Source organism: Anas acuta, chromosome W, assembly GCF_963932015.1.
Source record: "Anas acuta chromosome W, bAnaAcu1.1, whole genome shotgun sequence".
In the NCBI taxonomy this organism is placed as follows: Eukaryota; Metazoa; Chordata; class Aves; order Anseriformes; family Anatidae; genus Anas; species Anas acuta.
In genome coordinates this window covers 27,472,337-27,498,498 of record NC_089016.1, presented here as the reverse complement: position 1 = coordinate 27,498,498, position 26,162 = coordinate 27,472,337, and the positions used below count along the sequence as shown (strand labels likewise).

General features: G+C 47.8%; 2 protein-coding genes across 3 annotated transcripts in view; both read right to left on the bottom strand.

The window, feature by feature from the left end:
* Nucleotides 1–26,162, bottom strand: part of LOC137846711 (uncharacterized) — a 420,446-nt gene that overhangs the window by 72,911 nt on the left and 321,373 nt on the right. The window lies entirely within an intron of this gene.
* Nucleotides 1–26,162, bottom strand: part of LOC137846699 (AP-4 complex accessory subunit RUSC2-like) — a 55,377-nt gene that overhangs the window by 7,626 nt on the left and 21,589 nt on the right. Inside the window, exons 2-7 of one of the 2 annotated variants that reach the window (XM_068664774.1) lie at nucleotides 9,787–11,865; nucleotides 7,556–8,335; nucleotides 6,843–7,043; nucleotides 5,797–5,940; nucleotides 4,603–4,679; nucleotides 2,407–2,581 (exon numbers count right to left, since the gene is read on the bottom strand). In XM_068664774.1, the coding sequence (XP_068520875.1) occupies nucleotides 2,407–2,581; nucleotides 4,603–4,679; nucleotides 5,797–5,940; nucleotides 6,843–7,043; nucleotides 7,556–8,335; nucleotides 9,787–11,758 (3,349 nt within the window). In that variant the 5' untranslated portion in view covers nucleotides 11,759–11,865. The remainder of the gene's footprint in view (nucleotides 1–2,406; nucleotides 2,582–4,602; nucleotides 4,680–5,796; nucleotides 5,941–6,842; nucleotides 7,044–7,555; nucleotides 8,336–9,786; nucleotides 11,866–26,162) is intronic. The other variant, XM_068664775.1, reaches the window with a different exon arrangement.

Below are 26,162 nucleotides of genomic sequence, written 5' to 3'. Positions count from 1 at the left end.
TAGCACAAGAAGGAGGAAAATTTAACCTTAGTAATTGCTGTTTAGAGATTGATGATGAGGGTGTTTCCTCCTAGTAGCCGGTAAAATGCTATGTTCTGGCTTAGGATGAGAAGAGTGCTGATAACATACTGATGTTTTAATTGTTGCAGAGCAGTGCTTACACCAAGCCAAGGACATTTCAGCTTCTCACTCTGTCCTGCCAGTGGGCAGGCTGGGGGTGCAGCAAGAGCTGGGAGGAGGGCCAGACTGCTCGGGGTTAGGCTGGGCATCGGTCAGCGGGTGGTGAGCAATTGCATTGTGCATCACTTGTTTCGCACACGTTATTACTAGTAGTGCTATTATCATCATTATTGTCATTATTATTATTGTCATTATTATTTTCCTGTCTTTATCTCAACTCACAGGCTTCACTTTCCCGTTTCTCTCCCCCATCCCAGAGAAGGAGGGGGGGAGGTGAGCAAATGGCTGTGTGGTGTTTATCTGCCAGCTTGGTTAAACCACAGTAGAAAGAAAAGCTGTAAATGAACTTGTAAAAGAAATGAAGAAAATTGCACATGTCCCAGTTCAAACTTGGAATGGAATCAATCTAAGAGGATTATGGGAGGGGGCTTTATAGGCAGTGATTGGTTTGCTAAAAGAAGGATGGTTGTATTGGGGATATGTGGAGGATTGTTAATAATTCCATGTTTAATACCTTGTATTACCAGACTAATACACTCGGTTATACAAGGAATGCAAATATCTGCAGTACCTGTTGACCCAGAACCAGGGAAAGTGAAAACCCATTCCCTGATGATAATAAAAACAAGCAAAGATCAAAAATTGGTATCAATTTGGCAAGTATTGACTCGATTGGAAAGGAAAATACGAATCAATACCATGAAAAAGGAGATGGGGGATTGTGAAATGTGATTCGTCTAATTCGTGTCAATATGGAACAATGCTAGGGCCGCATGGTATGATGAATGTGACCTTCTGTCTTATATACCCTTGTATAAACACAAGTCTAAGAAAAACAGAGTGGTTAATGTATATAGTTCTTGTATCTTGCAAAGGAATAGTCCAGCAATTTGTGTCAATAACGGATAAGAGAGCAAAGGAGTTTCAGAATAACTGCTAACTATTATGACTATTGCATGGGACACTATGAAAGTCTCTGATATCTGGCCAAGAGATTAAGGAGAAGGGGAAAGTTGAAGAACGACTAAAAGACAAAGCTTGCAGAGGACGCTGCACAAGTCTCTGACACACAGCCAAGTTGGACAAAGGAGAAGGACAAGAAAAAAAGCCTAGGAGGAAGACTACGAGCCTACAGCATGAGAGACCCCCAGAGGGACCACTGGAGACTGATACGCATGCTCCAGTAGGAGGGTTTGGATTCCGGAAACTAATTATAATAACCCTGCCTTTTCTAGAAGTAATAATGAATACGTAGGAGCCTAGGAGCATAAAAACAAGCCACCTGATGTAACTTGTGTGCATCTTGGTGGAGCAGAGACTCCTGGCACACCCAGTGCTGTTTGCTTACCTCTATTCCTTTAATAAATTGTAAACTTTGATTGTAACCCTATTTGGGACTTAGCCATTTATTACAATCACATGGTCTAAAATTTTGTGTAGACCTGTGTGGTGCCAGGAGTTGGACTCGATGATCCTTATGGGTCCCTTCCAACTTGGGATATTCTATGATAATGTGTCCAGCTCCCATGTCTACATGACCCTCCATTAGATGAGTTCACTCCATTCCAACAGTTAGACTCCACAGAGGAGATGGGTTGCAGTCTTTCTCAGGCTGTCACTCCAAAACTTTGGGAGAGTTTCAATACATGAAGGTGCCCCAGGGACCTGCCTCCCACAATTCAGGGACAAACATGTCCCTCGGTTCAGAATCACCAGGCAAAAATAACATTTGTTAGTTATAATTTGGGGTGTTTGCAATCACAGAGAGAAACCCAGAGCAAGAGATTTGCCACAAACAGGCTAGAAGGCTCCCCAGCCCTGGCTGTAAGCTCTTCATAATGCAGAAATCAGTGTGGACCTGCCATCTGTAACCTCAGAAAGGAGTTCTGCTGTATGGTAGCCACTGCCCCAATCTGGGGTGCAGACTGGTACTAGCAGAGGGTGCAGGCAACATGGGCATACTTGAGAGCAGTAAGCTGTGTGTGCAAATTTTCTTATAGATCAGAGCTCTGCCTTACACCTGCAGCTGTGCAAGGCTAAAGATGAAGGTTTAGAAACAACCCAGAAACTCAGAGGGGGGGAAAAGGGAATTATTTTTGTTTTTTGTCTGGGCTTTTTTTGCATTGCTAGGGCCTGTTATAGGAGAATTTGGACCTTCCCCAGCACTTCCCAGCCACAGCACAGCAGTACCACAGAGTGACAAGCATCACCACACATCCTCCATACCTAGTTGGGTGGATGCCTCCACCACGCTCCAGGGGATGTTTCTCCTCTGGCCAATGATCATGTCTAGGATGTAGGCCCTGAGCCCATCACTCAGGATGTCCCGGACAGCTGGGCACAGGTATTTCAGGATGAGATGTCCCACATTGGGGCTCACGGAGCTGTTCCCAAGTTTGGCCTAAGGAAGAAGAGGCAACAGGGAGAGGGTTGGCAATTACTCTACATGGTACAAACACATGCAAACATTCCAGTACCACTTGCTTACTACAGTCACCTAGCTGGAAATACCCAGGCTATGATGAAGCTCAGCAGCTCCTGGAACAGGCAGGCTCTTCCTCTTCACCCTTGCTGCCTCATAAAACAATTCTGGGTTGCTCTTTGCAAGGTCTGACCCAGGCTGAGATAAGGCGACAGCTTGGTAAGAGAATATCCCAGCTTGGAAAGTGGATATTCAAGTTAGAAGGGATACCCAGTTCTGCTCACAGGTATACCAAGGCTGTCTTGCTGGAGGAAGAAAAGAGATGGGACTTTTTCTGCTGCCGTAGAAGATTTTCACATTGCTATTTTAGAAGCAGGAAGCAGAAAATGACCTAGGAACTTCCAGCACAGAGGGGTTAAGGAACACTTAAGTCAGTGACAAACTGAGCTATAATTCCTAGGGATTACTATAAATAAACAGGATGAGGGGAAAATGGCTGGACAGAGCCCAGGCTGAAGTGAGGAGGCATGTAAGAGCCCAGCATCAGCAGAGAAGGACACATTCTGCTGCATGCAGTCCTTGAGATGCCAAGGGTCAATCCAAAGGGGTCATCCCTGGACCTTACACATCATGTTGGTGGTCCAAGGCAGCTGTATTCGGGACACAGATTTTACCAGCTGAGCTGGAATTACACTGGCCAGTTGGCATGGGTCCACAAAGTCCTGAACTCAGGACTGAACTTCTGGGTCAGGAATAATCCTGCCAGATCCATCAAGCGTGGGAGCATCATGTACCGGTGCTTCCTTTTGACAGGTGAATGTTCAGTCCTTGTCACTCTGACACATAAAGAAACCCTGGATCAAAACCATAGCATTGTCTGGCAAGTAAAGTAATGGGTGAATGTTGCAATTATTTCCCAAACCAAGACAGCAAGCATAGGAAATTCACAGTGAGGTTTTCAAAAAGCTGTGGAAATCCAAACAGCTCAAGTTACACTGCACAACTATCTTTGCCTCAGCAACAATTGTAATTAGGTCAAATTACCCTGGGCTGTGAGATAAGACTAAATTGGCTTGGAATCTGTCCTAGTCAAATTTCTCCTTGGGGATGGCACTCCAGGGGCAGTTGTCATTTCCAGACAGTGTTACATTGCTGCCCCAAAGTCCCTGCAGCTGAAGGATATTATTCAGGTTTGAGAGAAGGAACCACAAACACGCTAAGCATCACAGGACTGAAAACACTGTCTGAGTCAATCAAACAAGCTTGCTCTGCTTGTGTTAGTCCAGAAATGGGAGGTGAGAGGAGCACAAGCCAAAGACAGCCATGGGCAATCAAGATGTACTCTGAAGCCAGTGGGTATGTGGTAAAGGCCATAGGAAAAGACCACCTGCCCCAGATGGACAATGACTAACACATTTTTTATCATTATGGAGTCCTGTCATACATCAAAGCATTGCACTGTGCCCTGCCACCAGTGTCAGAGCACAATCACAAGACAGATGGAGAAAGAAGACAGAACTCTCTACTATATGAGAAAAAAGAGCCATTGTACTGCATCAGACCAGAGGTCCAGCTGGCCTGGTATTCTCTATCAGGTAGAGTATATCATGCAAGTACATAAGAAACAGTTAAACTGGAGCAAAAATATATAATACTTCAATTTAATAATGCTGTCCCAGCCTACAACTAGGACTACCTAAGGTGGACACGATTCCTTTGTGTGTAGTAGACATCAATGAATTTCCCTTCCCTGTATTGTTCCAATCTTCCCTTAAACACATGTAATCTTTAGCATCCCCAATATCATGCAGCAAGAACTGTCACACATTTACTGTCTGCTGCATGACATAACATCAGTTTTTTTTGTTTTGTTCTTGGTACTACTAGCTTTACTTGATGCCTCTTAGTTTTTGAACTGGAAAAGAATGGAGAGGCAATCTTTCTCCATCCTCTCTACGTTGCTCATGATGTTGAGCAGCCATACTGAAAGCAAGACTTACCTTCACCCCTGGATCCCTGCTGGTTCCAAAGTGAGCCACAATCAGGTCAACAGCAGTGTTGATTGCCTTCACCAGACCTAGAGGGAAAGAGAATCATAGCTGCCCAAGGGGCTTCTAGGACAGACCCAGACCAAATGTTTCATGAAGAAATGGGCAGGGGTATTTCCAGGCCGCATCAGCACATGTAGTCTCTCTGGGGACATAATCGGCTCATGCCTCATCTCTGCCAAAAGCATGCAAAGTCTGTCCTAACTCCTCAGCAAATCTATTCCTGTTGGTTCTAACACTCAAGCATCAGCCTGGGAGTAAGACAAACTCTAGAAGTGGCTGAAGACTTAAGTGACTGATAAGACATCCTGTCAAATATTCCCAAGGAACATGGAATATCACCTCCATTGCATCCGCTGTGGGAGCAGAAATGGTATCTGAGGCAATGACAGGGCAGAAACCTTGCATTTGGCAAGCTGTGTAATGACACTAACAAGCCAGTGGTGGGTAATCTTACATCTGCTCCAGCACAATGCAATAATAGAAGTGGAAGAGAGGGGAAGGCTGCCATCTAGGAATCACAAACACATAACTGGTAAGGGCACGGGAACCTTTCTGCACATCACTTGCCTCCAACATGACACAGAGGCAGCTGCCAGAATCCTGCCCTCAAGTCTGCCTCTAGTATGGGTCCTATCACAGTCATATCTTGTCCTGCTTTGGAATCTTTTCTCCCACCCTTAAAAGGCTCCCACCCTATAAAGGCTTCACCATATAGGACCCAACAGACTTTTTAACTAAATCACACACTCAGGCTAGCACACCTGCAACACCACACAGATTCAGAGGTCTATCCTTTATACTGAGATGGGGTGGCAGCATGCCCTGCCTTAGGGTCATGCTCCCATACCTGCCTTCTCTCTTCATACATTCTTGTGGATTTAAGGCCTTTTGTCATCATACTTCCTGGAACAAGCAGCTCATATATACTTTGTAGCATGTGGCGAGGTGCAGAGAACACATGAACTTGTCATGGAAACAGCTGGCAGTCAAGGGGGAATGTCTAGTTATGATGCTACAGCAGAGATGAGCAGGCAAAGAAACCATTATGTCTACAGAGATGAGGTGAGAAAGAGAAGCACTGTTTGCCTTATGCTGTGCTATGCCACATTCTCCTCCACTGCCACAAGAGACACACAGACTCACCCTTCTTCTGCAGCAAGTCGATAGAAATGGACTCTGTGTTGCCATCCGGGGAGAGGCAGAATTCAGCTGGGGGCTTCTCAGCTAGTGAGAAGTAGTCAGGGAAGAAGTCAGTGTAGGTAAGCTGGAGTTGCCTCATAGACTGTCCTGCAGGGCCAAGACAGGAGGGAGAAGGGTCAGCCCCAAAGCCTCTCCCACATTGTTTTTTCCCAGAAGCAGGCTGCACCAGCAGGAGTCTTCCCATCTCTCTGTCCAAGACTGGGGCAGCAAGACTATAGGCTTGCTACTCTACCAGCAGTGGTTTGCAACATGTTCAACCCCGCAGCTCACCCAACATCCAGCTCTAGCTTGGCTGAGGACCCATGGGCACTGGAAGATGCTGTGGGAGGTTCACCTGCATGGGCTAGTGCTAAAGAAAAACTAACTGCAGCAGATTCTCAGGGCTGCTGTGCAGGTAGCCCCAGCAGAGATGCAAGTGGGTCAGAAGAAGAGCAGACCAAGAATCCTTACTTGTCACTCACAGGCATCGATAGGCAATAAACAACATGCCTTCTGCCTGGCCCCTGGTATGGGCTCTGTTTCCAAGGGGCGACTTCTCCAGGAGTCTTGAGCTACAGCCCAACATCTAGCATGCTGAGAGATGCTGGGGCAGATGGGCAGCCACTGGAACACAGACATGAGGTCTCCAAGGGGCACAATCCCTTGTAAGACATGTTCATGTAAGACATGAACTACAAGCTGGACACAGGCCTGGAGCATTTGCTGAGGTTTGAGCTGGCACTTCAATCTGGCCCAGAGCCAGACCTGACTGTTCTCAGCTCATGGAGAAGAAAGGAGGCTCCACATAGCCTCCTTTCCATTTCTATTGCCTTACCAACCAGTAAGGCAATTTTCACCTTCCTCTTGCACCCCTCAGCCCCACTGTGAGCAGATGCATCGACTCTCCTGCTCAGAGCCGGCAGAGCAGTGATGAGGCCAGGCGTAGCTGAGACATTGTATCTGAGCCCCAAGGTCACCCCCAGACCCCCCAGCAGAAGGGCGGTGCATACCGTTCAGCTTGCAGTGGAAATTGTTGGTGTTGAGGGTGCCAGGGAACTCAAAGATGGGGTTCCCCTGGTTCAGCCGGGGCTCCTGCTGCCTCCTGTCTACGCTGCTGGCTAAGCCAGGCAGCCCTGAAGTGCAGTCCAGGCCCAGGGGGTTCCTCTGCCTGTACTCTCGCCACTTCAGCACTTGAGGGGAGAGGTGGTTCGCTACAATTCCGCAGGCAGCGTGCACCAGATGAGAGGATGTGAGCAGACAGGAGGATGTGGAGGGCAAATGGGGAGAGAAGGATGAGAAGGAGGAAGAACAGAGAAAGAGAGATAGCAAGTTAGTTAAGGCCAGCAGCATTTCAGGACGTTAGCACATATACACAGGAGGAGGTGGAGGCCATAGCCTGGCACTGCAGGGCAGGAGCCCAAGAGGCCTGGTGGCTGCAGGCATGGGAGGAGAAGGTTCAGGGTGCCAGAACCCAGTATGGGGAGATGTAAGATCAGCATCCCTCTCAGGAGACACTGTGTAGGAGTCAGGACTGGAGGGACATGCTCTTAGCAAATGACTTTCTTTTGCAGGCAGTGATCACAAGGGCTGCTGGATGCTGCAGCACACAGATGCAATTTTGGCTCAGGTTGTTGCTGTGGGAAGGGTGGTGCTATAGAGGGCAGCCACAGACAGGGAGCTGGAGATGTTCCCCGCCAGCACATCCTGGTGGATAGGTACCTACCATTGAGGGGCCGTACTCCCATGCTGCTCAGGGGACCAGAGCTGCTCGTCTCACTGCCACTCCTCCAGTGGGGATCTGTATCGGCCCCACCTTGGCTCATGGGCACACCACCCAATGAAAGGGGCAGGAGAGACCCACTGTGGAGTTGGTACTTGGAGAGCAGTGGGCTTGGCTCCAATGATGCCTCCTTCTTGGGAACCAGCCTGGGGTTCTCCTTTTGCCTCAGGGCATCAGCTTTGGTGACTTGGGAGGGTTGCATGGCACTGACAGCAGGGGAAGACCTGGTAGGAAGCAGGTTGGCAGAGATGGGGCAGGACCTGCTCCTGAAGGGCTGGCTTTCTCCAGCTCTCTCCACGGTGGGTGAGGAAGAGGAGTCCACGCTCTGAAAGAAAGGCACATTGCATCGCACGGGAGAATAACTGCCCAGGGGGGATGGCCGGGTTGTTTCAGGGGCCATCTTTTTGATGCAACCATCGTTGAGGGAGGCAGCTCCATCCGCTGAGTGCTGGGTCAGCAGCGTGCTGTGGGCTTGGCTCCCTGATGCTGCCTGCTCTGCCAAGGTAGCAGAGGTCTGGGAATTGCAGGAGATCTGCTGGCTGGCAGGCCGGTTGCTGGAGAAGCTGTAGAGTTGAGAAAAGCTGGAGGCAAAATGGCTGTGCAGAGCACGGGCCTTGGGCAGCTTGCTGAAATAGTGCTGGAAAACAAAGGGCTGGATGGGCAGAGTCGTGGGACGCTGGTCCTTGCTGTAGCGCACTACAGACTTGCTGTCTGTGCCGCCACCTTTTGGGAGAGAAAGGGGGACAGCATGAGAATGGGCAAAGGGACAATCATCGTGAGCTTGGTGGATCACAGGCAAAAGGGAACATGATCTCAGCTGTGGGAGGAAGAGGATGAGCTATATAGCAGTGACAAAAGCAGAGTGGTTCAAGTCTGAACCAGTTACACACATGAGCTGGCAGGGTAAGGACATGTAACTCCTGTACCTGTTCCCCCCCAAGCACGCAGCTCCCTTCCTCCCTCTCCCTGTACCAGCCCCAAGTGTTCTCAGTGAAATCAGGCCCACAACAGAGTTAGAAGCTTCCAACCCTGGAAAAAGTTAGTCTGCCCCAGCAAATGATGGACAAGAATTTCCTAAGGGTGTGCACCACCTCCTGATCTCCTCTGAGTGCATGCCTGCTGCTCCTGATGGGGTCACATCTCAAGGGACACAGCTGAAAGGCACAACATGCCTGGCCAGGCTGACCAGGTTCCTTGATTGCCACCCACACAGCACCCCAGCATGGCCTGGAAGGTCCTGGCTTTCATCCCTGCCACTCCTCCAGCCCACAGCAAATTCTGGGACAAAGATGTTGAGGGACTGTAGGACCTGTCACAAGCAGACCCCCCCAGTGTTACCTGCTCCCCATGGGGTATGCCAGCCCTCTTTCCCTATAGATAGCCTTTAGCAGAGGTTGCTTTCCCTCTGGTCCCTTATCAGACCCTCTAGGCTTGCATGTTGCTCTTGGTTGGAGACATGTAATGCCAATGTCAGTGTGGAAAGCAATTCAGGTGCTACAGGCTTTCCCACAGAGGCAGCTGGGACAATTACCCTGGTAATGTCCATGCCCTCCTCCAGAGGAACCTCTGCCTATGCACTGTGGAATAAATGGACAGGATATTACAGCAAACACACAGATCTCCTCTAATCTCTGTAGGGCTCATACTGTAAATGTTGGCAAAGACAGATCTCTGTGAGCCCTGCATCAAGAGGGGACTGTTGGCTATGCCACTTCCCTCCCCACCTCTGCTCTATATAGATCCAAAAAAAGAAAGTCTAAAAACTACTCAATGGTTCCCTTCCCTTTGTCTGCTGGGAACATGGCTCTACGGAGCATCTGTAAATCTGTCTTGGGAGCTAAGGGCAGGTCACGGGCTGGGGGAGTACAGTGCCCTGAAAGGGAGTCAGAATGAGACAATCCTCAAAGCTGCACAGACCCTAAGTGCTTATCCTCCCTTACATGATATGGGAGGTTTGCACAAAACCTCAGTTTTCTAAAGAAATAGAAGGACAAGCCACTTGCACTGATCTGGGTCTGAAATAAGCACAGCAGGGCTTTGTTCCAGAGACCAGTAGACCAGGAAATTGTTCAGGCTTTGGTGTCTCATTGCCATACACGTTCCTCTGCTACTCCCCTCTAATTCCAAAAAGCTTTTCTTGTTACTTCTCTACTCTGCCTAGTTTGGCTCCTTACCGTCTACTTGGGCTCTAACGTCTCTTTGTCCACAGCCACTGGCAGAGCTACCTGAGAAGTTGGCATCTGCCTTCGTCAGCAGGGAGAGAGAGGCTTGCTCACCTGCCCCATGCCCACTGGGGATGGTCTCAGTGGAGACCAAATCTTTGGTGGAACACAAAGCCTGTCTGTCCCCAAAAGGGTGATTCAAATAGAAGCCCTCGCAGCTCCAGTTCAGGCCATGGATGAAGGGCATGGGTGGAAGACTCTGGCTGTGGCGAACTCTTTCTTCAAGGAAGGTTGGACAATCATTCTGTGTCTCAGGGATAGGGGAGAACTCCAAGGAGGAATCGCCACTGGAACGGAGCAGTGGGGAGGTGCCATTATTTTTCCTGCCTTTAGCAAGTTCAGCAAAAGATGTCACTTGCTTCGGGGGGGAACTCTGGATGGGTATCACTGGACTTTCACTCAACTTGACTGGACAGCTCACTATGCGCTCCAGAGAGCCCAGCCTGCTGTTAGGACTCCTGTCCAGTTTCTGATCATAGCTCCTGGAGCGCTGCTGGCTTGTGTTGAGGTTAGGTGGTGACACGTTCACATAGACCTGACCCTCAATCATGTTCTGTGTGGTTTCTCCCTTTGTCTCCTCTTCACTGCACTCCACATTGCTTTCTTCTTGTCTCAGGTCAGGCCTTCTAAAAAGATAGTATTCAGTGGGCTGGGCTGGGCTACCTTTGGTGTGGTCTTCCGAGCAGCTAGTTATGGAAGATCCTGCTGGGCTGGGGGATGACTGGGAAGACAAGTCACATGCGACTAACTTATAATAATTCTGAGTAGCCACAATGAGCCGTGCTTGGCTCTGGAAGCAGGCAGTGAGGTCTGAGCTCTCTGAAGTGCAAGGCTCACAGTGGAGGTGGTAGGAGTTGCAGTTAGCATCAAGGACAGGTGAGGAGGAGTGGTGACACTCACATGACTTCCCTGAACTCTCTGGGTGATGCGACTCACATAATATCTTGGATTCTGTGGGTGATGAATGCAAATCCAGGTAAAATGCTCCCGTGTCTGAGTGGCTGCAGAAGGAAGAGTCACAGGACAGGTTGGCTAAATTCAGGTTAGATTGAGAATGGCCATTCATTTTGTTGTAGAGAGCACTGAAGTTCACCAGCACCCCATCAGAGCTGTTGCAGGAAGAGTCACTGATGTAGCCCATCTGCTGGTCAATCACTTCAGACTGACTTGACGAACTGTAGCAGTGACAGTGATGGAGCTCGGAGCTGGAACAGCTGCATGTCCGGCTGTACAGTGCATCCTGATTCCTCAGTGATTCACCTGTGTTTTGGTTCCACTTCTGGTCGCCACCATCAAAGGAGAAGCTGGAGGAGCTGCCGCAATGGCAGCTGCATTCATCCAGCTCCATGAATTCTGTGGCCTGGTGGCACCATTTCACATTGTTCCTCTTCTGGATGTCATCACTGCTGAATTTTTCCTCTTGCCCATCTACCACACTGGACCGGCTGGCCATGTTCCAGGATTTCACAATGTGGTTGGAGTCGTGGAGGTGGAAAGGAGGCAAGGCTAGCTCATGCAGATGAAAGGGAGGTTTGCCAGCAACAAGGGAGTTGTGAAGGTGGACAGATTTTGGACCCAAGTCATCCCCAAAGAGGCTGAGGTCTTCAGCCTCATTCAGTAAGAAAGGGTTGTGTCGCTTGCTGGCACTAGGGACGATCAAGTCCCTCACTTTTCCTTCTTTGTTGTCTGAGGCCTCTGCTGAACTTTTGGAGGTCCGGATAAAGCTGCTGTACACCAAGGAGTCGGTCTGTGAGAGGTCTCTTTCTGGAAGGGCAGAGGTCCGTGTAATGCTGAGATCTGGCTGACAGAAGGGGTTGGTCCTTTTGTTCACGGAGTAGCACTGTCTATCTGGGACCTGGCAATACACCAGGGGAATGTGATGGACAATCAGCGTTTCACCAGTCAGCTTTGGTGGACTATCCATGGTGAGGAATGTTCTTCAGGACATCAGTTAAGTTTGTGCTACCCATGGACAGGTAGGGCTGTGCATAAGAGGCTGGTAGGACACTTCTCATGGGGGAATTCAGATACCTAGAGAGAGACAAAAACACAAAGAAAGTCACTTCTCAGGAAAGGCAGTGAATATTTAAAGCATCCTTGGTTTGACTGAAGACTTCATGAGCTAAACAGAATGGTCCTTGTCAGTACAAGTACCTGACTGATCTTTCTTCAGGGAAAGCATTACAATGGAAGACAAACACGTCCCTCTCTCCCTGGACTCCAGGAACAATACTTGTACTTCCAGATGACCCCTCTCAAACTTACCTAGGGTAACTGATTTCACTCAAGTGGTCGAAGGGCATCACAGGCTTTGGGTCAAATGAAGACCTTACTGCTGATGGCATTGCAGACTCACAGGAAAACAGGCAGACAGAACAGGTTCTGAAATGAGCTGTACTCTGATGAGAGCAATCTATCTTCTCACATTGGATTTGATATCTTTACATGCCTTTAGGTATCCTCAACTTTCCTTTACAAACAAGACCCTTCACTGCACTGCAGCACTATAGAGACAGAGGTCTGGGCACAAACTGGAAAGCAGGAACAGACTGGAACAGGAAAGCAGCAACAACCATTCTTCTCCAAAATCCAGGAGGCCCCATGAGGTCCTGAACTGCTGATGGTTAAATAGGTGCCATGCAGCACACTGTCTTCTGCTAACCTTTTGCTGATGGCTAAGCCTCATCTCAGGCTGGTTCCTCTTATGGTCCTGGGTGCTTGGTTCACAGTCCCCTACTGCTCTGTCACTCTATGTGTGACACATCTGCTTATCTAATTATTTACTGTATTTTGCAACAGTACTGCTGCAACAGCCCACAGTCCCTGGAGCCATTCAACCAGAACACTAAGAGCCCGACTCTTTCAGTGTTCAGTAAATAGCAGGTTGTTATAACACTAGAGGAAGCACGTTCACCTGTACATGACATGAGAAAGCAGGGAACATATTCATTCCCCCTTCCCCAACTGCCCCAGAGGACCAACCTGCAAGCACTTCTGCATTTCAGAGAAACCAATGCAGAGAAGTGTGTGTGTGGGGGGGGGGAGGGGGGTCAGCTAAGGCATCAAGGAGACGGCGAAACCAGAAAAAAACTTTGACCCAGGGTGATGCTGAGGGGAATTAGGGCTCTCATATATCAACCCCTAGTTCTGAAAACCCCAGTTCAAACACCCTTGGTCAGCAATCCACATCCCATATCTCATCCAGGCATCCCCAGTGCTCACAGCACCCTGTCACCACATACTGTGATCTCTGGACACCAGGGCCCTGGGTCTGCTGCCACCTGTGACCATCAGACTCCAAAAAGTGACTTTTACAGTATCTAAGTCTTTATCTACATTAACCCAGTGTGTGTGACTATGGGTTGATAATGGATTTGGACCAGAGCTGCACAGGCACATGGGAGCCCAGAAAAGAAATTGAGAAATGTAGGATAAGTGAAGTCAGAGCAACAGTGTAAGCAATGAGAAAGCTCTACAGAAAGACGATCAGGAGCTTCAGATCTTCCAACTTCACAGCATAAGAATAGCAATTAAAACATGCTAAAATAAAGCTGATCAAAAGAAGGACTTTCCTCCCACACATAATACTGATTCTTACAGAGACAGGAAGTGTTGGCAGAAAAATAGAAATCTGAAAAAAAAATAGAATCTTTCCATCTGAAGAAAGATGGAAATGGACCTGGTGTTTACAGTAAAAACCCAATGATGTAAAACCCAATGATGTAAAAGTTAATACTAACACTAGTGTTAGTGAGCTGACAAGTCTTGTGGGTCAGGCTAGACTCTACCAGAGACATACATGAGGGGCACACACACCCTCACACCTGCTTTTACTGGTATGCTTCACCCAGGATTAGGTTCTGAAGTAGAGAGGTCACCTGGACCACATCCAGTGGCTTGTTGTGAGACCCTAAATTCCCCCCACTTATAGTCTCCTAATACTTATATCACCCTTCACTGCCCTTTCAGCAACTCCTCTTACAAGCCTCTGGCTCCTGTCCCACAGCCCTGCAGTGACTGAAAGGCATGAGTCCGTTCTCAGTCTGGTTCCTGGGAGATCTTGTACCTCACGGATTCCCACGACCACACTGTACAAGAACCACCATTAGCAACAGCAGCTCCTGGCTCTGTGCCTAGCACAAACATGCTGAAAGTGATGTTCAACAGCTCGGGCAGTGTTCTCACCCTGTTTTGAACCTTGTGCACTATTGATGGTACTTGTAGCAGTGGGAGTCCCTATTTATCCTGTCTCTCCCCCAGCACTGTGGGAAAAAGCCAACCCTGGTCTCCCAGTACCTTCTTGCTCATTCAGACCTCCCCTTCCCTCATTACTATCCTTGTAGCTGGATATAACACTTAGATTGCACCTCTCTGTAAGGCTTTGCTGTATTCTGAGTGTTGCCACAATGCAACAGCTTGAAAAGCATAATTTTGAGGATCCAGACCGTGACAAATGAACACTTCACTGCTGAAGCATGGGGCCACTGCTGCTTCTAGAAAATGGCTGCTTGGAGCACAAGCACCCATCTGCTGACAAGCCCTGCCAAACAACATGTGCTTCATGTTGGTGCAGATGCTGCTGTGGGAGGACAAGGATTGCAGAGGCACACTTTGACATTTCACAGTAAAAATATCAAGGGAGCTCGCACACTCCCAACTGTCCCTCTGCAGCTCTGGCTGCAACATGCAGCGCTGCCCAGCTATTTGTTTTCGGTGGCAGCGCAGGCTATCTGGGTGGACTGTGATTCACTGTCACAGATGCTGCAGCATCTCTGCCTGCACCTACAGCCTGTTCCCAGCACAAGGCTCTGAGGTCCAACATCAAATGGGGCATACTGCCAGATCCTGCTGGGAGCCATTCTGACAGCTTCCCTAGGGATATTCCCTAGGGATAAACCTTTAGCAAGGCTTTCGATACTGTCTCCCATGACATCCTGATAGCAAAGCTGAGAAAGTGTGGGATAGAGGAGTGGACAGTGAGGTGGGTTGAGAACTGGCTGACTGGCTGAGCTCAGAGGGTAGTGATCGGTGGCGCAGAGTCCGGCTGGAGGCCTGTGACTAGCGGTGTTCCCCAGGGGTCGGTGCTGGGCACAGTCTTGTTCAACATCTTCATCGACGACCTTGATGAGGGAATAATGTCTGCCCTCAGCAAGTACGCTGATGACACAAAGCTGGGAGGAGTGGCTGACATGCCAGAAGGCTGTGCTGCCATTCAGCGAGACCTGGAGAGGCTGGAAAGATGGGCAGTAAGAAACCAAATGAGGTTTAACAAGAGCAAGTGTAGAGTCCTGCACCTGGGAAGGAACAACCACATGTATCAGTACAGGGTGGGGGATGACCTGCTGAAGAGGAGCTCTGCGGAGAAGGACCTGGGGGTCTGTACTGGGTCTGGCTGGGATGTTAACTTTCCCTGCAGCAGCCCATACAGTGCTGTGCTCTGCACTTGTAGCTGGAACAGCAGTGGTATCACACCAGGGTTGTGTCTACTGCTGAGCAGCGCTGGCACAGCATCAGGACACTCTCTAACCCTCCTAGGGGGTGGGCAAAAAGTGAGAAGAGAAACATCACCAAGGCAGCTGACCTAAACCAATCAAAGGGATATTCCACACCATATGATGTCACACTCAGCAACAAAAGGTGGAAACAGGAAGAAGAGGGGAGGGGTGGGCTCTTGTGAAAACGTCGGTCCTCCTCCCGAACACCGGCTATGTGCGTTGAGGCCCTGCTTCAAGGATGTGCTCAAGCATCGCTCATTTGTGGGAAGTAGAGTAATTTCTTTCCTCTGGACTTCCATATAGCCTTTATTTGTTTTGTTTGTTTTCCTCCCTTTTTCTTCCTTTCCCCCTCCCTTTTCCCCTTTCCCCTTTTTTTCCCTTTAGTCAAATTGTTTAGTTCATAATAATCTTTCCTTTATTATTATTTCCCTTTAATTAAATTATCCTTATATCAACCCGTGAAAGCTACGAGAGAACATCGGGACAACGAAGAAGTGGATCGAGCTTCGAAAATTGAAGTGGCTCAGGTGGACCTAGACTGGGAACGTAAGGGTGAGCTATTTGTAGCTCGATGGGCCCATGAAACATCAGGACATTTGGGGAGGGATGCCACATACAGATGGGCTCGTGATCCATCTGGGGTGGACTTGACCACTGAGGTCATCACACAGGTTACCCATGAGTGTGAGACCTGTGTTACAATCAAGAAACCCATGAAGGTAAAATCTCCCTGGAACAGGGGCAGATGGCTAGCGTTTCACTATGGTGAGGCCTGGCAAATTGACTACATCAGACCATTACCACAAATCCGTCAAGGCAAACGGTACATACTCACCATGGTAGAAGTAACTACTGGGTGGCTGGAAACATACCCCGTAAACCAACCCAACCCGTGGGCTCTCGTTGTGAAAACGACGGTCCTCCTCCCGAACAGTGGCTACGTGCGTTGAGGCCCTGCTTCAAGGATGTGCTCAAGCATCGCTCATTTGTGGGAAGTATAGAGTAATTTCTTTCCTCTTCACTTCCACATAGCCTTTATTTGTTTTGTTTGTTTTCCTCCATTTTTTTCCTTTCCCCCTCCCTTTTCCCCTTCCTTTTTTTTTCCCCCTTTAGTTAAATTGTTTAGTTCGTAATAATCTTTCATTTATTATTATTATTATTATTATTATTATTATTATTATTATTATTATTATTATTTCCCTTTAATTAAATTATCCTTATCTCAACCCGTGAGTTGTTCTTTGCTTTACTTCTTCCCCTCCTCATCTAAGGAGGGGGAGTGAGAGAGCGGTTGTGGTGTTTAGCTGCCTAGCCCGGTAAAACCACCACAGTCCTTTTTGGTGCCCAACGTGGGGCACGAAAGGTTGAGATAACAATAGAATTGATTAAAACATTTGTAACTAACACACTTACTCGCTAGTAACCATGTTCAGTGTCCTGTTAATAATGGCTTGTTTGATCGTATGTCATGCAATCCGTGTCATGGTCTCATTTCTCCTATATATCCAATCCGAGAATGTGCTACAATCTGTGTTCTTTTTTTTGAATTCGTTGTGCTGCCAAGCACTGGCCTTGAGTTTAATCTGGAATTCAGGCTCTGCACTGTTATCATTTGGGTCTCATGGAAACTATCTTTTAGAGAATATTCAGAACTACACTGCCTTCCTTTCCTCATCTGGACACCAGTTTATGAATAATATTAGGAAGGGTACCTCCTCCTTCTTTCACAGTGGGCTAATTACAACAGTTTGGGAGTATTTTGAGTATCCATGTGTAACCCATATATTGCTATTTCTAATTCTGAATAACAGGTTTCCTCTTCTTTCTAAGATTAGTCGAGAATTTCTTTACTGAAAGGGTTGTTAGGCACTGGAACGGGCTGCCCAGGGAGGTGGTGGAGTCACCATCCCTGGAAGTCTTCAAAAGACGTTTAGATGTAGAACTTAGGGATATGGTTTAGTGGGGACTGTTAGTGTTAGGTTAGAGGTTGGACTCGATGATCTTGAGGTCTCTTCCAACCTAGAGATTCTGTGAAGTCTGTGAAGTCTGTGATTGTTTAGAAAGTTTACCAGGGAATCTGTCTCGAAACAGTCTTGTGGTGGGTGGCAAGGTGTGTGGGAGGATATAGGCAGGTACCTGTCACAGGTGTCTCCTCCAATAGTTTTGAACTTCACCCCTGAGCAAGTGCAAAATCCTAAAAACCTGGTAGAACGTTTGAGAGTTGTATGTCCTGACCCTGATAATGCCGGAGAACGACAGCTTGCAAAATTGTGCTGGGTCCTGGCTTACTCCTATCAAACACTGTTTAACATCATCCAGCACCTTGAAGAGAGGGAGGAAGTTTCTGAGTCTGATGACCAGATAACACATGCTGTGGCTGACCCAGAAGACCAACTGACTATGGTATTAGTTGCCCCCATAGTCAAGTCGAAACAATGGAAACGGAAGTCAGCTCGTTTAGTAAGGGAAGAGGCCTCTCCTAAGAAGGAGGGAGAAGGGGAAAAGGCAGGCACCTCTAAAGCAGAGCCATCACAAAAACAGCAGGAAGAAGAGATGGAAATCATAAAGGAATCAGAAATCACTTGCTCCCTATCCCTGAGTGAACTGGGAGAAATACGAAAGTATTATGGTTGACATCGAGGTGAACACATCTTCACCTGGCTGCTTCGATGCTGGGATGCTGGGGCCAATAGCCAACAATTACAAGGCAATGAAGCCAAGCAGCTGGGATCCCTCTCTAGAGAAATGGTAATTGACAAAGGAATTGGAAGAGGAGCAAAGGTTCTCAGCCTCTGGAGGCGACTCCTGGCAGCTGTGAGAGAAAGATATCCCCATAAGGAAGATATTGTATATCACATAGGCAAGTGGGCCGCTATGGATAAAGGTCTCCAGCATCTGCGGGAATTAGCTGTGCTGGAGATGATTTATAGTGATTTGGACAATGCCCAGACACCTCAAGACCCCGATGAAGTCCAGTGCACAACATCCATGTGGCATAAATTTGTGCAGAGTGCACCGTCAGCACATGCCAGTACACTGACAGTAATTAACTGGGATGAGGGGATGGGACCAACAGTGTATAATCTGTCCTGCCAGCTTCAAAAATATGAAGACAATCTCTCTGCTATGCTACGGGCCTGTGTCTCAGCTGTGGAGAAACTGTCCGAAAGACTTGACCACCTCATATAATGAGCATATTCCCCCTCATCTAGACAGAGTGATACTTCAGCCACTAAGAATCAGCATTTCCCTGCTCAAGAGAGAGAGTACCCAAGACGCACACCACGTGGCACCTTGTGGTTTTATCTGCGTTACCACGGGAAAGATATGAGGAAATGGGATGGTGTACCCACTTCAAACTTGGCTGCTCGGGTACGTGAACTAAAAGGAAATACAGCAGAAAAAAGAGGGGCTCCTAAGAAAAATGCTGCTCCAGTTTCTATTGGACAGAACCCCAGAGGCAGTAAAAGAGCTGATGTTATTCTTGACCCTGATGAAGGGACCTCTGCTTCTCATTTGAAAGAATTAAGTGGCAGACACTCCAGCCAGGACTAGAGGGGCCCTGCCTCCAGCCAGGTAGAGGAGAGGGATAACCGGATTTATTGGACTGTGTGGATCCAATGGCCTGGCACATCAGAACCACAAGAATACAAAGCTTTAGTGGACACTGGCGCACAATGTACCTTAATGCCATCAGACTACCAAGGGACAGAACTCATCTGTATCTCTGGAGTGACAGGGGGATCCCAACAATTAACTGTACTGGAAGCTGAAGTGAGTCTAACTGGGAATGAGTGGCAAAAGCATCCCATTGTGGGATGCTTTTCCCCTTCTTTTTTTTTTTTTCCCCCTTGTGAGGAATGTGTTAACAATTCGTGTCCATAAAGAACAATTCTGTTTGAATCCTGTCTGCCTCTGGGTCCTGCACTGGCAATTTAATTCTTGAACCACAGATGCAGTGTGTCCCAGTCTCCCCCTCATTCTAGTCAATTTATCACGTCTTCAGTAAACACTCCTTAAATTTATGAACCTGTTTGCTTTTGTTATTCCGGACTTCTATTTCTAACAGTTACAGCCTTTTTTCCTGTCTTCTTCGAGATCAACTTAACACTGCTATAGATGTGTCTGTGAATGGCTGGGGAAGAATGTTTTAATTACTCGTGAAGCATCAAATAAGAAAGCTGTTTGTGTTTGATGTCTGGGAGTTTCAGAACAACTGATAACAACTAGTGACTGTTATGGGATACTATGAGGATCCTTGGTATCTGGCCAGGGGGGCCAAGAGATTAAGAGGAAGAAAAAAGAGGCTGAAGGACGGTTGGGAGACAAGACCTGCAGAGAGTGTGCAGAGAGTGTTCCATAAACTTGGAATAGTGCCGAGTGAGTACAAAGGTGAGAGGAAGACTACGAGCCTTCAGCATGAAAGACCCCTAGAGACCCCCAGAGGAGACTGATGCGCATGCTCCAGTAGGAGGGACTGGACCCCGGAAGCTAATTATAATAATCTATTTTTTTAGAAGTAGTAATGAATATGTATTAGCCTAGGAGCATAAAAATCAGCTGCTTGATGTAACTGGTGTGCGTCCTGGTGGAGCGGAGACTCCCGGTGCACCCAGCGCTGTTTGCTTACCTCTATTCCTTTATATTCTTTTAATAAATCCTATTTTTTTATTTAATCCTAATTTGAATCCTGAGCCATTTATAACAATTTAGGGGCTCGTCCGGGATGGCTATAGTTCCTGAATTCTGATTTAATCTAGGAGAGGCACCCCACCATTTGGTGGCTCCTGTTTGAGTCAGATCGGGACTAATGCCATCCTGAACCTGAATAAAGGTAAGCAAAGAATTTGATGTTTTTTTGAGCTCCCTTGCCGGCTGTTTTTTTTGCCCGTAATTCTGCACGCGAAGATCCGGATGAAGACGACAGAGTCGTTTGGATACCGTTCAGTTGGATTCCGGTGTCCGGAATCGAACTGGATGAAGACGACAGTCATTTGGATACCGTCTGGTTCGATCCCAGACGAAGACAGCAGAGACGCTGGTGGATACCGTCCGATTGGAGTCTGGACGAAGACGACTGATTCGTAAGATACCGTCCGGTTGGGTAAAGGTACGGTTGCCAGTTTTTGTGTGTGAGAGTGTAACTGAGACTTCTAAAGTCAGCGTGGAGGTCTTTTTGTTTTCTCACTGGTTCTAATCTCCTGTCGGGGGGGCTGGACTGGTGAGAAGAGGGATACGTGGGTGGGTGATAGGTCCTAAACCCCCTGCAAGACACTCTCACTGGGCAACCAAGGGCTGTGGGAATTGCCACTAATAAAATTCCCGGATGGGTCAGATAAAATCGAAGACCAAGGACCAGAAAGGGAGCAAATTACCAGATATATGACCAAAAAGTCCATTATGAATAATGATTAGAAATTGGAACAATAGGGGCCCCAGAAAATTAAAGAGTAAATTGAAAATGATCCAGTATTTTATGATAGAATGACCAAAAGAACCCTTAAGACCCCCTGTATTTTGATCCACGGAGGACGGGGTCTGTCAGGCTTTGAACATTAATATTAGAATACCCGTGGATCCGTAAAAGAGCAAGCTGAAACATTGGAATTAGAAATTAGAGAGCAATTGATTAAGAATGAATATGTGCTACATTTGTGCCTGTGCTGCACTTATACCACCAGATAACAGGAGCCTCTCGGGCCCCGAGAACCAGATCAAAAACAACCTCACGGTTCGGACTTTAATCAAGGGGTCTAAGATAAGGAGGACTGTTCACAAAGGGACAGGTTATGCATATGTATAGGAATGTTCATGTATATGTAACTCTTTACTAAAGCAATTTGCCATGTTAGGCGTGCACGACTTTGGTGGGACTACCCGCCCCGTGCTGCATGGAACTGAGTAAACATACCTATTTTACAATCCTACTGATTGTGGAGTCAGCTTTCTGTGAGTCATTTTGGTGAGCCAGGCAGGAGAAACTCTGCTCGGCTGCGGGATCGGCTGCAGCGTGGACGCTCCTAGGTGCACCCTGAGTGTTTTTGCTCGGAGGGGACTCCACTCTCGGCTGCTCACCGTAGGAGCAGAGATCTCCTGAAACTGCAGACAAACGGTATGTTTTCGGCTGCTGGAGGGATACTAACTGGAGTGTTAATAATTGTATGTGTTTTTATGTATGTATTTTGTGTTGAAAGTATTTGTGTAAGTGTAAGGGTTTGAAACAAAGTGTTACAAGTCACTTCACGAAAAACAGTCAGAGACAATACTTATTTGGTTGGTTATCATTCTAAATTATATTCCTGTGGTATGAATGAGATGTGCTGGAGGCCTCCGTGTGCGATGGTGCTGTGTGAGTGAGACGCAGCGTTGCTGCAAAGCGAGTGCAGAGTTCCGATCCGTTGTTCCGTACTCTCCGCAAGGGGAGTGGGCAGAGACGAACAAAGTGCTTGGCAGACTGAAAAGAAGTGCTGTTTTATCCAAGTTTTGAGTGGTGGTGCCTAATATATGGGCCCGGTGTATCTTGTGTATCTTGTGTATCCTATTTTTGCTCTTAAATGTTTTGACTGTGACAAGAAAAAGGCAGGAGCATGATATGAGCATGATATGACATGCTTCCTGCAACATATGAGGCCCGCACAAGCCGAGACCTGGACTCACTGAGACCCAGACTCGCTGATACCTGAACAGGCCGAGAGACCGGAGGGGCGCCGAGAGCCTGGAGCGGCGCTGGGAGACCTGAGACACTACGGAGGGAACTACCGCTGGACGGAGAGAGCCCTGAGAGACGCTGCAGAGCCACGGACGGCTCTGAGAGACACAGAATAGACCTGACAGAAGCTGCAAAACGCAGGGAAATTGAAGTAATTGCGGAACATCCGAGATCGAGTTGCTACGGGAGACCAGAGACGTCAGTGGACACCGGTAGCCGACCTCACTGTGAGGCGAGTCGGCACAGAGCAGAGGGGCTGACATCAGGACCCTGCAGCCTGTCTGACATAACCATGGAGGCAGCGGCAGCAGCGGCTGTGCTGCTTCACTCTGGCATTCTTTTTATAAAAGGTTTATCTTGCAATGCAAAAAAAGACTATTCGTCCCCAGATCGGTGTTATAACTATTGCTAATGACGACTTAGCTCTATTGCAGGGCAGGAGTGCAGAGACGCAGATTACACTGCCAAATGACCACCGGCAGGCTCTTTCACAAACCTAAGGTTGCAGCTGGCACTGCCTGCAGCCGTATAGCAGACGTTACACTCTCTTTCCTAATTAGTAATCATGTGTCTCATCCATTTGTGGTGAATAGCCAGTGACAAAAAGAAAAGGGGGGAGACAAAGACAGAAACGGTACAAGGAGGATGCCACTGACACTAACAGCATGGGTAATAGGAGTAGTATAAGTGACACAGGTGACGGTGCGGGGCGCTCTGCCTGCTGCTCGCCCTCGCCTGACTGTGCACTGCTGCCAACGGTGCTAGAGCAAAATGTGAAGACTGCTCAGATGGCAGTGATGAGAGTGCTTGTGTGAAGAAGATGTGTGAAGAAGATGTGTGCTGAATCTGACTTTGTGTGCAACAGTGGTCAGTGTGTGACAAACAGATGGCAGTGTGATGGGGATCCAGATTGTGAAGATGGGTCTGACGAAAGTGCTGAGCTGTATCATATGAGAGCATGCCGGGTAAATGAAATCAGCTGTGGTCCTCAGTCGACCCAGTGTATCCCAGTGTCGTGGAAATGTGATGGTGAAAGAGACTGTGACAGTGGAGAAGATGAAGAGAATTGTGGCAATGGGACTTGTAGTTCACATGCAGTAGTGGACAATGTATTTCCAAAAGCTTTGTCTGCAATGGTCAATGTGACTGCTCTGACCACTCGGATGAATCTTTGGAGCAGTGTGGCTGCCAGCCTGCACCTCCGGTGAAGTGTTCTGTGAGTGAGGTGCAGTGCGGCTCAGGTGAATGTATCTACAAGAAGTGGTGATGTGACAGAGATCCTTATTGCAAGGATGGAAGTGATGAAATTAACTGCCCTTCCTGGACCAGTTCAGATGTGAAGATGGGAACTGTGTCCATAGGAGTAGGCAGTGCAGTGGTGTGAGAGAGACTGTCTGGATGGCACTGATGAAGCAAACTGTAACAATGTTATTCAGTGCTCTGGACCTGGCAAATTCAAGTGCAGAAGTGGAGAGTGCATAGATATCAATAAAGTGTGTAACCAGCAGAGAGACTGCAAGGACTGGGGTGATGAGCCCCTGAAGGAATGCAACATAAATGAATGTGACTGTCCAGCTGGGAAACTGTGGAGATAGTGATGAATGCCAAAACCCTGGTATCTGTAGTCAAATCTGTATCAACCTGAAAAGCTATCAGATGAATCCTGCTACAGGAACCTGGAAAGGGCCATACGGCAAAGCAAATTAGATAACTGTTATCTAACTTGTCAGAAGATAAAAAAGAAAGTGTTTCAACAAGCAGCCACGGGAGGGAAGAATCACTGAACCCTCGATGTGAGGGACTGTACCTTGTTTTACTGACTACTGAAACAGCTGTGAGAACCGCAGAAAGGGACCCATGCATCCAGAATAAAAGGACCAGTAACTACTGAAACTTGGAGGGTTGAGTCCGCTCCTGGGAAACTGAAACTCAAGCTAAGGAAGAACTCATATTCTGGCAACGAGGCTCTGCATGAATTAAGGATGCCAAATAAAGGGGACAAGCTTTCTTGAGCCATTTATAACACCCTTTAGTTAAATTGTTTAGTTCGTAATAATCTTTCCTTTATTGTTATTATTATTATTATTTCCCTTTAATTAAATTATCCTTATCTCAACCCATGATTTGTTCTTTACTTTACTTCTTCCCCTCCTCATCTAAGGAGGGGGAGTGAGAGAGCAGTTGTTGTGTTTAGCTGCCTAGCATGGTAAAACCACCACAGGGTCCTGGTGGACAACAGGTTGACCATGAGCCAGCACTGTGCTCTGGTGGCCAAGAGGGCCAATGGGATCTTGGCATGCATTAAAAGGAGCATGGCCAGCAGGTCAAGGGAAGTGATCCTCCCCCTCTACTCTGCCCTGGGCAGGCCTCACCTGGAGTACTGTGTCCAGTTCTGGGCTCCCCAGTACAAAAAAGACAGGGATCTCCTGGAAAGAGTCCAGCAGAGGGCCACAAAGATGATACGGGGCCTGGAGCATCTTCCCTATGAGGAAAGGCTGAGAGACCTGGGTCTGTTCAGCCTGGAGAAAAGAAGACTGAGAGGGGATCTCATCAATGTGAATAAATACCTGAGGTGTGGGAGGCAGAGGGATTTGGCCAACCTCTTCTCAGTGGTTTGTGGGGACAGGACAAGGGGTAATGTCCACAAGATAGAGCACAGGAAGTTCTGCACCAACATGCGAAAGAACTTCTCCACAGTGAGGGTGACGGAGCACTGGAACAGGCTGCCCAGGGAGGTTGTGGAGTCTCCTTCTCTGGAGATATTCAAGGCCTGTCGGGATGCCTACCTGGGCAGCCTGCTTTAAGGAACCTGCTTTGGCAGGGGGGTTGGACCCGATGATCTTTTGAGGTCCCTTTCAACCCCTTCAGTTTTGTGATTCTGTGATTCTGTGTTATGCATGATTTTTGTTTGTGCTCTAGACACCACTCTCTCCCTTGGGACATCCTCCTGTCTCAGGGATGCAGGGAGGTTAGGCAGTGGCACTAGCAGCATAGGGATTGCTCATTTCCCAACCCATTCTCCCTGGCTGTACCATCTCTTGGCTCTTCCTCCCTCATTCTGGAAGACTGTAGAAGGATCCTCCCTCCTCTGTTTAGGGTATGGTAGGTTGAGATCTACACTGGGGTGTAAAATCCAGCAACCAGAGTAGTTTCAGATTCTGCTGGTTTTGATCAGCTCTTTTTAAAGCCATCACACCCCTTTGCAAGGAGAGATTTCCAGAAGTAGGGATAGGCAGTCTGTACCAAGAAACTTTTAGCCAAATAGGTTAGTTCTTCTTATTTATCACTTGCAATAGCACAAGCCCACAGAGTGCTGAAGCTTTCTCAGTCCTATACACACAACAGAAAACACAGCATCACCCAGCAATGGAAAATTGAAAAGTGTCACAGTAGCACAAGGCTGGGAGGGAAGCAAGGAGCACTGTGACTCTAGACGCTTCAGCGTCTAGAATGTCAAAATGTCAAAATTCTTTGCCTGCTCCATACTGACACTATCTGCTGCTAAAGGGGGAAACATGGGTTGTTTATTCAGTCAGCTCTTTCTTGAGGTGCTTATTGGTTATCTGTAGAAGGCGAGGGCCAGACACCTCATTACCTGGGGATGCCTCAGGCCAGTCAAGGTAACACAAAGCAGAGAAGAATGGCTTTTCATGAGTGTCCTGGTTTCATCTAGGATAGAGCTCTTTTTCCTCCTAGTAGCTGGTAGGGTGCTATGTTTGGGGTTTAGGATGAGAAGAACGTTGATAACACACTGATGTTTTAATTGTTGCAGAGCAGTGCTTACACTAAGACAAGGACTTTTCAGCTTCTTGCTCTGTCCTGCCAACGGGCAGGCTGGGGGTGCAGCAGGAGCTGGGAGGGGACAGATTCAGGACAGCTGACCCAAAGTGGCCAAAGGGGTATTCCATACCATCTGATGTCATGCTGAACAATTAATATGGGGGGGCTGGCCGGGGTGGGGTGACCGGCTGCTCGAGGATAGGCTGGGCATCGGTCAGTGGGTGGTGAGCAATTGCATTGTGCATCACTTATTTTGTACACATTATGATTAGTAGTACTATTATCATTATTATTATTATTTTCCTTTCTTTTCTGTCCTAATAAACTGTCTTACACATCTCAAC